Below are 13,765 nucleotides of genomic sequence, written 5' to 3'. Positions count from 1 at the left end.
TGCAATGTCGACTGCTAATTGAGGGATTCAGAGGTGCCTTCAGCATGATCTGACGTTGACCCTGTGTGACGGGTTGTTTAATTGTGTTTTATGGAACTACTTGCCTAGTTTGCTTGTTAGAATTTGTTGCAATTCTTATTGTGCTGAGAGATTTAAAATACAAAGTCTCTTAGATCTTCTTGGATGTCAGATGGGTTTCCTTTGGTGGTGGGGAGGAGATGTGCTTTCTACTTGTAATGTGGGGAAGAATCTGTTTGAATTCAGGCCATTCGGGAAGTTGGGGTGGGGGGGGGGGGTGCATGTGAATGCAAGCGAGTCTGGACAATATCCAGACATCAAGTGTTGTTTGGTATTTGCATTAGTCTCTTTCTGTTTCTCATAGTCTCTTCTGTCTGTCTGCACTTCTCTGCAGACACCCTGAACCCTGATATATGTGTCGTATAACTTCACATTGATTCGTTCCTAGATGCTGACGTGAAGCTGTCAGCACCTTGCTCAGTCGTCAGATGGGTGCGTGGGAAAATGTCCTCTTCTGAAGCATCTGTTTGCCATTTCACACCCAGCTCAGGCCTTTAGACATTCCCTGTTTGTTCCATAGGGCTCTGACATAATTCTTAGCACGCTCATGTTAACCTTGCTGTTGTGGCCAAACTCTATCAGCACTGACCTGCCTAACAAATTCCAGGAGGGATTTTTGAAGAGATATATACAGTACAGGTGCATCTCAATACATTAGAATGTCGTGGAAAAGTTCATTTATTTCAGTAATTCAACTCAAATTGTGAAACTAGTGTATTAAATAAATTCAGTGCACACAGACTGAAGTAGTTTAAATCCTTTGTTTTTTTTATTGTGATGATTTTGGCTCACATTTAACAAAAACCCACCAATTCAAGATCTCAACAAATTAGAATATGGTGACATGCCAATCAGCTAATCAACTAATCATCTCAAAACACCTGCAAAGGTTTCCTGAGCCTTCAAAATTGGTTCACTTGTCTACACAATCATGGGAAAGACTGCTGATCTGACAGTTGTCCAGAAGACATTCATTGACACCCTTCACAAGAAGTGTAAGCCACAAACATTCATTGCCAAAGAAGCTGACTGTTCACAGAGTGCTTTATCCAAGCATGTTAACAGAAAGTTGAGTGGAAGGAAAAAGATGCACAACAAACAGAGAGACCCGCAGCCTTATTAGGATTGTTAAGCAAAATCGATTCAAGAATTTGAGTGAACTTCACGAGGAATGGACCGAGGCTGGCATCAAGAGCCACCACACACAGACGTGTCAAAGATTTTGCTGAACCACAGACAACGTCAGAGGCGTCTTACCTGGGCTAAGGAGAAGAACTGGACTGTTGCCCAGTGGTCCAAAGTCCTCTCTTCAGATGAGAGCAAGATTTGTATTTCATTTGAAAACCAAGGTCCTAGAGTCTGGAGGAAGGGTGGAGAAGCTCATAGCCCAAGTTGCTTGAAGTCCAGTGTTAAGTTTCCACAGTCTGTGACGATTTGGGTAACAATGTCATCTGCTGGTGTTGGTCCATTGTGTTTTTTGAAAACCAAAGTCACTGCACCCGTTTACCAATAAATTTTGGAACACTTCATGCTTCCTTCTGCTGACCAGCTTTTTGAAGATGCTGATTTCATTTTCCAGCAGGATTTGGCACCTGGCCACACTGCCAAAAGCACCAAAATGGTTAAATGACCATGGTGTTGGTGTGCTTGATCTGGCCAGCGAACTCACCAGACCTGAACCCCAGAGAGAATCTATGGGGTATTGTCAAGAGGAAAATGAGAAACAAGAGACCAAAAAATGCAGATGAGCTGAAGGCCACTGTCAAAGAAACCTGGGCTTCCATACCATCTCAGCAGTGCCACAAACTGATCACCTCCATGCCATGCGAAACTGAGGCAGTAATTAAAGCAAAAGGAGCCTCTACCAAGTATTGAGTACATGTACAGTGAACAAACTTTCCAGAAGGCCAACAATTCACTAAAATGTTTTTTTTATTGGTCTTATGAAGTATTCTAATTTGTTGAGATAGTGAATTGGTGTATATATATGTATATATATTTGTAAAATACTGAGAGGTAATTTGTCATAGAAAAGTCAGTGTGTGTATATAAATATTCTATATATATAGTCTCAAAAGTAAAATGCTATTTTCTTGACATTTTTAAAAAGCCACAACTGTCATGATGTGGTTTTCCCACAATGCACTATTTAACCATCAGAGGTCAGGTTTAGTCAACAGGCATCCAAACAAACAAAAACATTTTCAGAAGGACCCCTTTGTTTCACAGATATATTGAAGCTTCCCAAGATATTATATATCAGCTTTTCATTCCTTGTTTACTAAAGATTATTTGCTTTTTTGCCTTTAATGTTTGCTTTTGTTGTCTTGAATCTGGTTAGTTTATTTCTCTGATAAATAAATAATACACAAGTGAATGAATATTTAATGAACGTCTCAGTTATGTTTCATTCATCTGCCAACCTTGTCTCTAGTCCCAAAAATGATCTGCCAACCTTGAGATCAAGTGCCTTAGTAGAAATAAAAGACACAAATGGGTCATTAATCAACTTGCAGAAAGTCTATAGTTATAAAGTGAATGTAAAAAGCATAGATTAATTTATTCATGGAAGAGAAATTATGAGAAATGTTTGTTAATAGTAGGGTCTCTGACATGTGACTGCAAAATTTGGTGTCTAAACATTGTTTGAGACATTTTTGAGGTCTCTAAATCACTTAGATGAAAGTTTAACAGGAGAAAAATAAAACAAATGAGTCTCCTGCTCTCTTTTTAATCTCTTTTCTGTGTTGGAGAAACAATATAAATCTCATTTGATACACTTTTGTTATCTAACATTTGTTTCTGTTTCTCTCTTGTCTGTTTTCGCTCTCCAGAACAGATTTTTGTGTCCATAAAGATGAGCCTTGTGACACAGTTGGTGAGTCTTTTTTTTGGTAAATTCTTCTCATAGTTACTTCATGGGAATTTATAACCACACACAAATACCTCAAAAATAAAATGGAATATCTCTTGCAGTCTGTAAAAACCCACAAAATTGTATGATAAATCCTTGAAATATGTAAGTCTTGTTAAGCCACAAGAGAACATCTGTTATCATGATTTTAGCACAGCATAGCATCACCCTAATAACCACCCAGAATGTGCTACCATAATGCCAACAAGCTTAAGTAATACTTATACATATTAAAATAACCAGTCTGTTCTATGGGTATTATTTTTAGGAACATAATTTTAGGTTCTAAAAATACTTTATTAATGCAATATTTATTTAAGTTTTTTTTTATTTTTTTTATTTTACATTTTTAGTTTTTTTTTATGCAAAATTTATTTACATTTTCCAGGTGAAATAAAACCCTGACATAAAACACATACCTGGAAAAGATCTAGCAATCTGAAAAAAAAGTACTTTAGTATTTATACCTTAAGTTTAAAAGTAGTATTATATATATATTTTAGGAGCATATATTTAGGTTCTAGTACTTTCCTAATGCAATTTTTTATTTTTATTTTGTGGGTGAAGTTTTTGTTCATTCATTTATTTATTTATTTTAACGTTTTTAAAACCTATTTTTATTCACAATTTCTTTTGATTTATTAAATGAAATATGACCCAGGCATATACCTCAAACATAAACTGAATTTTTTTGCAGTTTTTTTGGTGATCTAAATACTGAGAAAATCACTTTTAAAGTTGTCCAAATGAAGTTCTTAGCAATGCATATTACTAATCCAAAATTGAGTTTTGATATATTTACGGTAAGAAATTTACAAAATATCTTCATGAAAATGTATCATATAATGTATTCATATAAAAATGTAATGTAAATGTAAAAAAATTCAAGCTCTTCAGGTCATCTTTATGCAGCCAGTTTCTTTTTCATAAATCTGTTGAATTTTTGATATGGACCATTAAGTATTCTGACATTATCCCATCAGTATTCAGTCAATGATGGAGAAACACGAAACAAGAGATGAATGTTTGCTGAATAATATAAACATGCCTTTGGGTCTTGAGAACGTCAGTCCATGATCTTTTTAATCCAGAGCGTTCGTCATCGAAACCTCGATTTCTTCCAAACTTACAACAGATCTCAGATCCTCTGGCTATCCGTGAGTCCTGGCCACCTGCCGCTTGTACATTTCTCTGTGTGGGGCATTTGAAAATAGGCCTGTCACTTCCCCTCTCCTGACCCCCTGGATTCCTGCCATTCAAGAGCGGAGCCAGGTGACTCATATTCACTCGTATCCCAGCAGACCTCGGGGAATAAACACTGAACTGTGACCTGCTCTTGAGCTGTGTTCCAAAAACTAGTCAGCTTTGTTTTTCTGCTCTCTAGAGAGGCAGCAATCTAATAAGGCAGCAACCTATTAGAAATGAAACCTCATTCACTACTGTTCAAAAGTTTGTGGTTAGTATAGATCCTTCAGAAATCATTCTAATATGTTTATTTGCTGTTCAATAAACATTTCTGCCTATTATCAATGTTTAAAAAAACAGTTGCTGCTTCATATTTTTTGTGGAAACTGTGATACATTTAATTTTTCAGGATTCTTTGATGAACAGAAAGTTCAAAAGAACCACATTTTTTGAAATAGAAATAGTTTGAATCATTGTAAATGTCTTCAATTTCACTTTCAATCAATTCATTGCATCCTTGCTGAATAAAAGTATTAATTTCATTTCAAGAAGAAAAAAAAAAAAACTCTTTCTGACCCCAGACTTTTGAGCGATAGTATACATAAGTGATTTGGGATAAATAAATAAATAGAGAGAAAGTTTTCTAATAGATAATTAAATTATAATAAAATTGATTATTATTATAAAAATTATTTAGAAGATTAGAAATTTTTTTTTACATTAAATTATAAGTACTTTTACATTTAAGTCTAATTTTGTCAGAATTCAATTTCGCAGCATTAGAAGTAGTCATTTTCTGATTACACTTTTATTTACTCACATTGTTATATTTTATTCTCTATTTGTCAAGCTGTGTTAAAACACAAAAATTGTGAATTTCATAGACAAAATCACTAAATTAAGAATTAAAAGAATTTAGTGTTAAACCTATTTAATTTATTGCATGTGTTAACTTTTAACATTCTACAGTAGCAATATAAAATTCTAACTAAATTAAAATATTTTTTGCAAGAAACTCTAAATTGTAAATATTGCATTTCTTCAGAGAGCTTGCATTATGAGATGTGTTCTCTGTGAAGAATGCCTGCAATACTGCCTGAATTTGGCCCAAAAAGATGATAAATTAGACACCATTGTAATCATGCTTTATACAACAGCAGTTGCATTGGGAGTCCACTGAAGAGTATGAAGACAACGCACTAGGTTTTGGAACAGAGCCTTGGAGTGAAAGTCACATGACATATCTCAAAGTTTTGACACTCCATGCTGTTGAGTCTAAGGTTTTGTTAAACACGTAAAGGTGAAAATTCCTCCATTCCAGAGTTTCCAAACACCCTCAGCAGGGTCATGCTTTTCTTTAGCGTCTAGTCCGCCATCGCATCCGGAAAGGATTGCAAGCGCAGAAGCCACCTCAGGACAGTTTGTTCAGTTCTAGACAATCAGAGTGGGCTGTAATTGTTACGGCATGATGGAAATCATTTGGTCACAGTGCTGCTATTATGCAGCAACTGGGAATGGCATCCCTAGAATGATGAGTTTGAGCGGACGTCTGTCTGTTTGGGTGGCCCAGTTCCTTCAGGGGAACATTTACATCAACCGTGAAAAACCTGCAGTCTGTGGAGGCAGCCAAGCGAAGGCCTCCATGTCAAGACATGTAAGATAAGCAGACTTTTTATTTCTGTTCCACATCTTTGTTTCGGATTTAACGCTTGCATGATGCAATTCTATAGTTATTTGACTGTATATGGTCTTGAGTAGATTGGTAGTAGGGTTCTAGTAACCAAGTAGAATCTGGTGAATGTCCGTCAAATGAGAGTGTTTGGGATAATGGCGCCAGTGATGAAAGCAATGACCTCACTGATATCAACTTGCCCCACTCGCAGGAGGAACACAGGAAATATGTTTAAAGCTATGTTTACAATATCGCAATGTCTCACATTTGCATTTAAAACGGTTTAGAACAAGAGCCGCAATTAACTTTAACAACATTAAACTTTTAACCCTGAGCTTTTTGCAGACTTTTCAACCATATCATCCTTTAAGTTAAAGTTTTTGTTCAATCATCAAGAATAAAAAAGCACAAATTAACTTAGTCTAGGCAGATGTCTTTTCAAAAAACTAAACAATTTATATTGCTTTAACCATTATGTTTTGTTCCGGTCATTTTGACCGAGAGGATTTTCTTTTTCCCGAAAATGCTAATTAATGTTATTTCTACGGTGGCTGAGAGAGCTCAACATGCTGAAACTTAAGAAAACACATGCAAACTGAAAAAACACCAGCAAATGAAGAAAACATCTTCATTAGTTTGACAACACAAGTGTTGCAAATCATCACAACACATGCATATAACGAAATGCGCTGCAAATCCTCACAACACATGCATATAACGAAATGCGCTGCAAATCCTCACAACACATGCATTTAACGAAATGCGCTGCAAATCCTCACAACACATGGATATAATGAAATGCGCTGCAAATCCTCACAACACATGCATATAACGAAATGCGCTGCAAATCCTCATAACACATGCAAATCCTCACAACACATGCATATAACGAAATGCGCTGCAAATCCTCACAACACATGCATATAACGAAACGCGCTGCAAATCATCACAACGCATGCATATAACGAAATGCGCTGCAAATCCTCACAACACATGCATATAACGAAACGCGCTGCAAATCATCACAACACATGCATATAACGAAATGCGCTGCAAATCCTCACAACACATGCATATAACGAAATCCGCTGCAAATCCTCACAACACATGCATATAACGAAATGCGCTGCAAATCCTCACAACACATGCATATAACGAAATGCGCTGCAAATCCTCACAACACATGCATATAACGAAATGCGCTGCAAATCCTCACAACACATGCATATAACGAAATGCGCTGCAAATCCTCACAACACATGCATATAACGAAACGCGCTGCAAATCATCACAACACATGCATATAACGAAATGCGCTGCAAAATCTCACAACACATGCATATAACTTCATCAAATAGATGATGTTTTTTTTATTTGTTGGTGTTTTTTCAATTTGCATGTGTTTTCTTAAATTGCAGCGCATTGAGTTCTCTCGGCCACCGTATATTTCATTGGATGAAACGTCTAAGGTTACATATGTAACCCTGGTTCCTCGAAGGAACGAGACGCTGCGTCGAGAACGTTTGGGGAACGCGTCCAGCGTGACGTCTCTGAATAATGTGTATAATCAGTCCAAAAGAAGGGCGAGATGTCATAGGCGGGTGACGTCAGAGACCAGGAAGCATAAAAGCATGAGTGGCGAAGCCGGTAATCAGCCTCAAAGGATGAAGCAAGCGCCAGCCAGAGATGCCGGAAGTGTGGCACTGCAACGCAGCGTCTCGTTCCTTCGAGGAACCAGGGTTACATACGTAACCTTAGACGTTCCTCTTCAGGAACTCGAGCTGCGTCGAGAACGTTTGGGGAACGAGAATGCCCACACCGCCAGACTTTCAAATCTCTGCCTAGTGTGGAAGAGCACAGCTAAAGCAAGATAAGGAGAAGGAGCCTCACAGAAATCGGGGACAACCCGTCCAATGGCCAAACTTCAGAAGGAGTGAGTCTTGACCCCCAGGAGAGGGGAGATCAGAGGACTCGAGGCTTAGGATAGCATCCTGATCACCGCTTAGCATAAGCTTCTTCTTGCCGGAGGCCTCAGCCTCAGCGCTCCATGGAGGAAACATATAACCAGAGGGTTTCTGCTCACTGACTGGCCACCGAGAGGGGTGCGGTAGGCCACCATGGCCGCCACGTAGACCTTCAGGGTGGAGTGGGTCAACCCTGTGGAGAGCCTGCAGGAACTCCAGCACTGTACCATCTGGGCAGTTAACTGGGTCAAGCTGGCGGTCTCCGCACCAAGAAGTGAAAAGCTTCCACTTCAAGGCATAAAGTTTCCTCATTGAGGGAGCTCTGGATTGGAGAACGGTCTTACAACATCGGTTGAGAGACGGGAAGCTAAGAGTTGTGCCTCCTCAGAGACCACACCTACAGCCTCTAAGCTCCATGCGGGGGCGCACCCTCCGCCTGCGAGAGGAGATCTCTCCTGACGGGAACCTCCCATGGAGTGCTGTCAAAAAGAGAAATCAGGCCCAGGAACCATTCCCAGAACGGGGCTACTAACAGCAGCCGGACTCCGTCCTGCCGCACTCTCTCCAGAACTTCAGAGAGCAGAGCAATCAGGGGGAAAAATGTACAGATGAAGCCTCGGCCACGTCTGTACCATGGCGTCCAGCCCCAGTGGAGCTGGATGAGTCAGAGGAAGCCAGAGGGGACAGTGCGATGTCTCTCGAGTCGCAAATAGATCCACCCGAGTCTGGCCAAACTCTCCAACTCTGCTTCATCACCTCGGTGTGAAGCCGCCATTCCCCGGGCCTTGGCCCCTGCCTCAACCGGATGTCTGCTCCCATATTAAGATGCCCAGGAATGTGAACTGCTCTGAGCGAGAGGAATTCGTCCTGGGCCCACACAAGGATCTGGTACGCTAGTTGTATAAACGGCGTGAGTGCAAACCTCCTTGGTGGTTGATGTAAGAGACCACCGCTGTGTTGTCGGTGCGCACCAACACATGGCGACCTCTTAGGTCTGGGAGAAAATAACAAAGTGCACGAAGCACGGCCAGCATCCCCAGGCAGTTGATGTGCCATGTCAGATGGCGACCACTCCACAGACCGCGGGCAGGGTGGCCACTCATGACCGCACCCCAGCCGGTGAGGGACGCGTCTGTTGCTAGCATCCAGCGGTGAAAAGGAGCTCCCAGCACTGGGCCCTGAGACAAGAACCAAGGCTTCCACATATCCAAGGCATGTAGGCAGCGCCGCGTGACCTTTAGCATGCGAAGTGGGTTTCCCCTCACTGTAGGGGTACAGCATTTACAGCAGCCAATAGTATTCACGTTGGACGCAGCTGCCATCAGACCCAGCAATCTCCGTGACTGCTTGACAGTGAGTGACCGGCCTTCTCTCACTCTCGTAACTGCAGTTAGGACCGACTCGATCCGAGCAGGTGACATACATGCCTGCATCGTGGTCAAATCCCACACCATGCCCAGTGTGACGAGTGGGGCGGGGCCGAGGGACATGGGAGCGAGGCCGGGGGAGTGATTGGAGATGAACTACACCTGTTCGTCCCACCGGTCTCGAGGCCCATGGAGGAGATGGAAGGATATAAAACTGGAGCGACGACAGTGAAGGACGAGAGAGGACCAGGCCTGGGCTTTTAGTTGTGTTTTGGTTTTTATTTTATGCGCGCCAGTCGTCCGTGAGGGGCTGGTGCGCTGTTTTGTGTTTATTTTGTTATTAAAATGTTTTTGATTGTCCGCAGGTCCCCGTGAGCGGCCCCCCCCGGAGGGAGGGGGGGGGGGAGTAGAGCGCAGTCTCGGGAGTACCCCCCGGCCTGCGAGGGGCGATGGGGGTATGTGACGAGTGGGGCGGGGCCGAGGGACATGGGAGCGAGGCCGGGGGAGTGATTGGAGATGAACTACACCTGTTCGTCCCACCGGTCTCGAGGCCCATGGAGGAGATGGAAGGATATAAAACTGGAGCGACGACAGTGAAGGACGAGAGAGGACCAGGCCTGGGCTTTTAGTTGTGTTTTGGTTTTTATTTTATGCGCGCCAGTCGTCCGTGAGGGGCTGGTGCGCTGTTTTGTGTTTATTTTGTTATTAAAATGTTTTTGATTGTCCGCCGGTTCCCGCCTCCTTCTTCCGGATGAATATGAAGGTTGATATCATTACACCCAGATAAGTGGTTCTCTGAACTGGAGAAAGCACACTTTTCTTGGCGTTAAGTCTTAACCTCAGCTCTTTCATGTGAGCGAGAATGACATCTCGGTGCAGAACCTTCATCTGCTCAGATTGAGCTGATATCAACCAATCGTCAATGTGGTTGAGTCGTGAAAGTTTGGGGTGAGAGTGCAAGGCCAGTGGAAGATCCGTATTGGTAGGCTTTTGCCCCCAAAAGCAAACCTCAGGAACTTCCGATGAAGAAGGATGGAGATAAGTGCATTTTTTGATGGATCGTGACACACCCGTCCTCGGACTTGGCCTGTGCAGGCATGCTAAACTTCAGTCCCCTGACTGAGAGGTTCAAAATGCACAGATCTAGAAAAGGACCCAACACCTCATCCTTCCTTGAAACAGTGAAGTACCGGCTGTAGGACCCGGACTCTGCACCTCTCACTACAGTGTGCAGGACCCACTGAGACGGCCAAACTAGCTGCTCTGGAAACCTCCCAGGAGGTCGCGAGCCTCTTAGCACCGCTACGTTTCCGGGCGGTAACTGAGAGAAGCGCTCGCTGGAGACCGCTGTGCCCTGGAACACCGGCAGGGTTGGCAGATCGATCTCCTGAGGGCACTGAGGAGAGACGGGCACCGTGTAATGCGGTGTACACCGCTCTTCCCCAGAGGGGCCTGCCCTCCGAGGTCCTGAGCCGCAGTATCAGGACTCTCGTAGTTGAAGCTAGGAAGACTAGACCAGAGCCTGCTCGGGGCAGGACCCCGTGAAGTACACTTGGCAGGGGCTCCCACACCGCCATGTGACCTCCTAAGGGAACCAGTCTCGCGAGACTGGCCTATGGTGTGCCTAGAGTCACTAGCTCGGTGCCATGAAGCGGCGGACCGGCAGGGGACGACCATACTAGCTGCTCTAGAGAACTCCGTAGAGGTAGCGAGCCTCTCAGCACCGCTACGTTTCCAGGCAGTAAATGAGAGAAGCGCTCGCTGGAGACCGCTGCGCCCTGGAACACCGGCAGGGTTGGCAGATCGATCTCCTGAGGGCACTGAGGAGAGACGGGCACCGTGTAATGCGGTGTACACCACTCTTCCCCAGAGGGAGCTGGCCCTCAAAACGTCCTAGGCCTTACGCGTCAGGACGTTATGATGAAGGCTATCCAGCGAAAACAACGGTCCGCACTAGAAGCCTTCGGCCTGGGAGCGGCACTCTGACTCTAGCGTCTGCGGAGTACAAAAGTGACACCCCCGGAACGAGGGGCTGGAACATGGTTGGGACTGCTCCGCCCAGCAGCCCCTGACCTCCTCAACCTCCTCAGAGGAAGAGCGGTACACACGTATTCTCACATAAGAAATTACATCCCTAGAGCCCCTGCACATCTAACTTCACATAGTCAGATATATATTAATATATAGTAGTCAACAACCAGACGAGTCAACACGGTCTGGTGTAGAAAAAACTCACATAAAGATGAAACAATGTAATACACGCGTTGCCTCGGCAGCGTGCATGTCTGTATATATATTTTTTTTTATGCTACTCAGTCACACAAACAACATCAATCTCCTCAGAGAAAGATGAATGCTGCAGCGAGCTTTGCCTCCGAGGACGAAGAAACCTCAGCGTGGGTTTTCAAGTCTCTAGAACGAGCTCTAGATCTAGTGAACACGGGTGGAGATAGGACGAGCCGTCTCCAACCCGTTCGCCAGATCATGTGCGATTCCCGCTATCGCGGTCGCCGCCGTGCCTCAGCCCCAGCGCTACCGCGACCGCAAGATCGCATGCACGGACAAACTCCTCGGAGCGTGCCCGGCGAGAGCGGAGCGCTTAACAGCGAGAAAAGCACAATCAGCCCCCCGAGAGCCGACTGCGCGAGCTCCACTCTTCATTAATGCTGCTCATTATAATATTAGGCATAATATGCGTGTGTAACTGGTGCTTGTGTGACTGGTGCTTGAACAACTGGCGAGCTCATCGACGCCTTTCCATATCAATCTCCTCTGTGAAAGACAGGCAGTGCATCGCGCCCTCTCATCGGGGAGAAAGTACCGTAAACGCGGGCTTCCGAACCCCCGAGAGCGGGCGCCGGATCTGGTGGCTAAGAAAGAAGATAGGGACTTGCTGCCCGTCTTACATTCCTTCCAGCAGATCCGAAAGCGAATCCCGCGAGTCGAATTTCCTCGACAAAAGCGGGGCTGGCACCGCGAGAAATGACAGTGAAAGCTCTCTCCTCAAAGAGCCTTCTGAGAGTGAAGCAAAGGCTCGCATCGCAGCCGTCAACTCCCTCGAGAGCTGACACTGCGCGCTTCACTCTCAAGCAGACCACACACGAGCTGCGTGTGTCCCTACCTTTTTTTTTTTTTGGCAGGGAAAACACACAGCCTGAATGCTGCCTGCTCTCGCCCAAAACTTCTCTTGATTGAAGCTTTGACAATGGAGTTTATCAGTGGACAAACGACTCTAAATAAAACTCACAAACAGATAGCGACTGACACACACACACACAGAGCGCTTGCTGAAGACACAAGGCTGATTACCGGCTTCGCCGCTCATGCATTTATGCTTCCTGGAATCTGACGTCACCCGCCTATGACGTCTCGCCCTTCCTTTGGACTGATTATACACCTTATTCAGAGAAGTCACGCTGGACGCGTTCCCCAAACGTTCTCGACGCAGCTCGAGTTCCTGAAGAGGAACCTAATAACTTGGCTAAAAAATTTCTAATTTTCCTTTTGGAAGTGAATGGTCATAATCTTCATAGATCTTTAGTTTATGCACCTCTGATTTTGAATGAATAATGCCAAAATTATCCACAAATATTTTACTCGTAAACTGAGGTGCATGAGCTCAGATCATTGAGGACTATTATGAATTCCAAAACGTAATACGAAACCTTTGCTTACTAAATGAAAACAAGTTGATTAAAGATTGAATGTGTGATTTGGTAATAATTTCATAATGAGAGATTTACAAGAAATTTTTAATAGGCCTGATATTTTTTAACTGGAACACCACATTACTGTAGGTAAAGGATTTTCAGCACAGCACAAGGGTTAAATATAGGTAAACCTCAAAACAATTCCTCCTGCCAGATTATGCAATACTGGAAATTACCCATTGCAAACTGATTTATTTGTTTAAATGCCAAAAACTCTACTTCTGATGCCAAAACAGCTCTGTTTTTTTTCCCTTTTGAAGGTCATTTTGAATTATTTACCTGTGTAAATGGGCCAAATGTGCTCATGAGATTACAGCAAAAGAAATATTTGCCTAAAAAGATGTGGAATAGTTTAATGAAAACACATGTTGCATTTCCTCTCGTCCCATTAAAATGCACACCTAACTGTCTGGAATCACCCTCTGAACTGAGTTAAAGGTTGTAATTATTAAACGAGAAGAATTTCCCCATTCATTCAGGTAGGAGGAGCGGAGACGCCTCGTCTTGGAGATCATTCAGAGCAGAAGTCTTTGTTTGAATGGTGCTCCTCTCTTTTCAGATAATGTACAATGATCCCTTTGAGATAGGGTTTGATTGAGAAGGGATAAGCTCGTACCTCAGGCTTAACGTCTCCCATCTCAGATTCACTTCCTGGCTTTTGAAGTCTCTGTTTCTTTGAGTTCTTTGCCCTGAGCAACAGTCCACGACTCGAGTGAGATCTGATACGAGGGGTTTAACTTTTACAGCTGCCCCATAAGACTGATAGAGATTGGCACGTTTGTTTTTTCTGCTTAATACATATAAACTTCAGAGAAGTTTTTATTGCTTTTTGTGCTTCATGCATCGCTACACTATTGACAATAGACATGTTTTGT

At 43.4% G+C, this 13,765-nt stretch overlaps 1 protein-coding gene across 2 annotated transcripts in view; it reads left to right on the top strand.

Moving 5' to 3' along the window:
• The window catches only part of adamts17 (ADAM metallopeptidase with thrombospondin type 1 motif, 17), a 130,192-nt gene that overhangs the window by 43,892 nt on the left and 72,535 nt on the right, over nucleotides 1–13,765 (top strand). For both annotated transcript variants that reach the window (XM_059527471.1, XM_059527461.1), the window contains exon 7: nucleotides 2,913–2,956. In XM_059527471.1, coding sequence (XP_059383454.1) covers nucleotides 2,913–2,956 — 44 coding nt within the window. The remainder of the gene's footprint in view (nucleotides 1–2,912; nucleotides 2,957–13,765) is intronic.

This window comes from Carassius carassius, chromosome 3 (genome assembly GCF_963082965.1).
Source record: "Carassius carassius chromosome 3, fCarCar2.1, whole genome shotgun sequence".
Lineage (NCBI taxonomy): Eukaryota > Metazoa > Chordata > Actinopteri > Cypriniformes > Cyprinidae > Carassius > Carassius carassius.
Note: the sequence above shows the minus strand (reverse complement) of the source record. Positions and strands in the feature narration are given on the sequence as shown.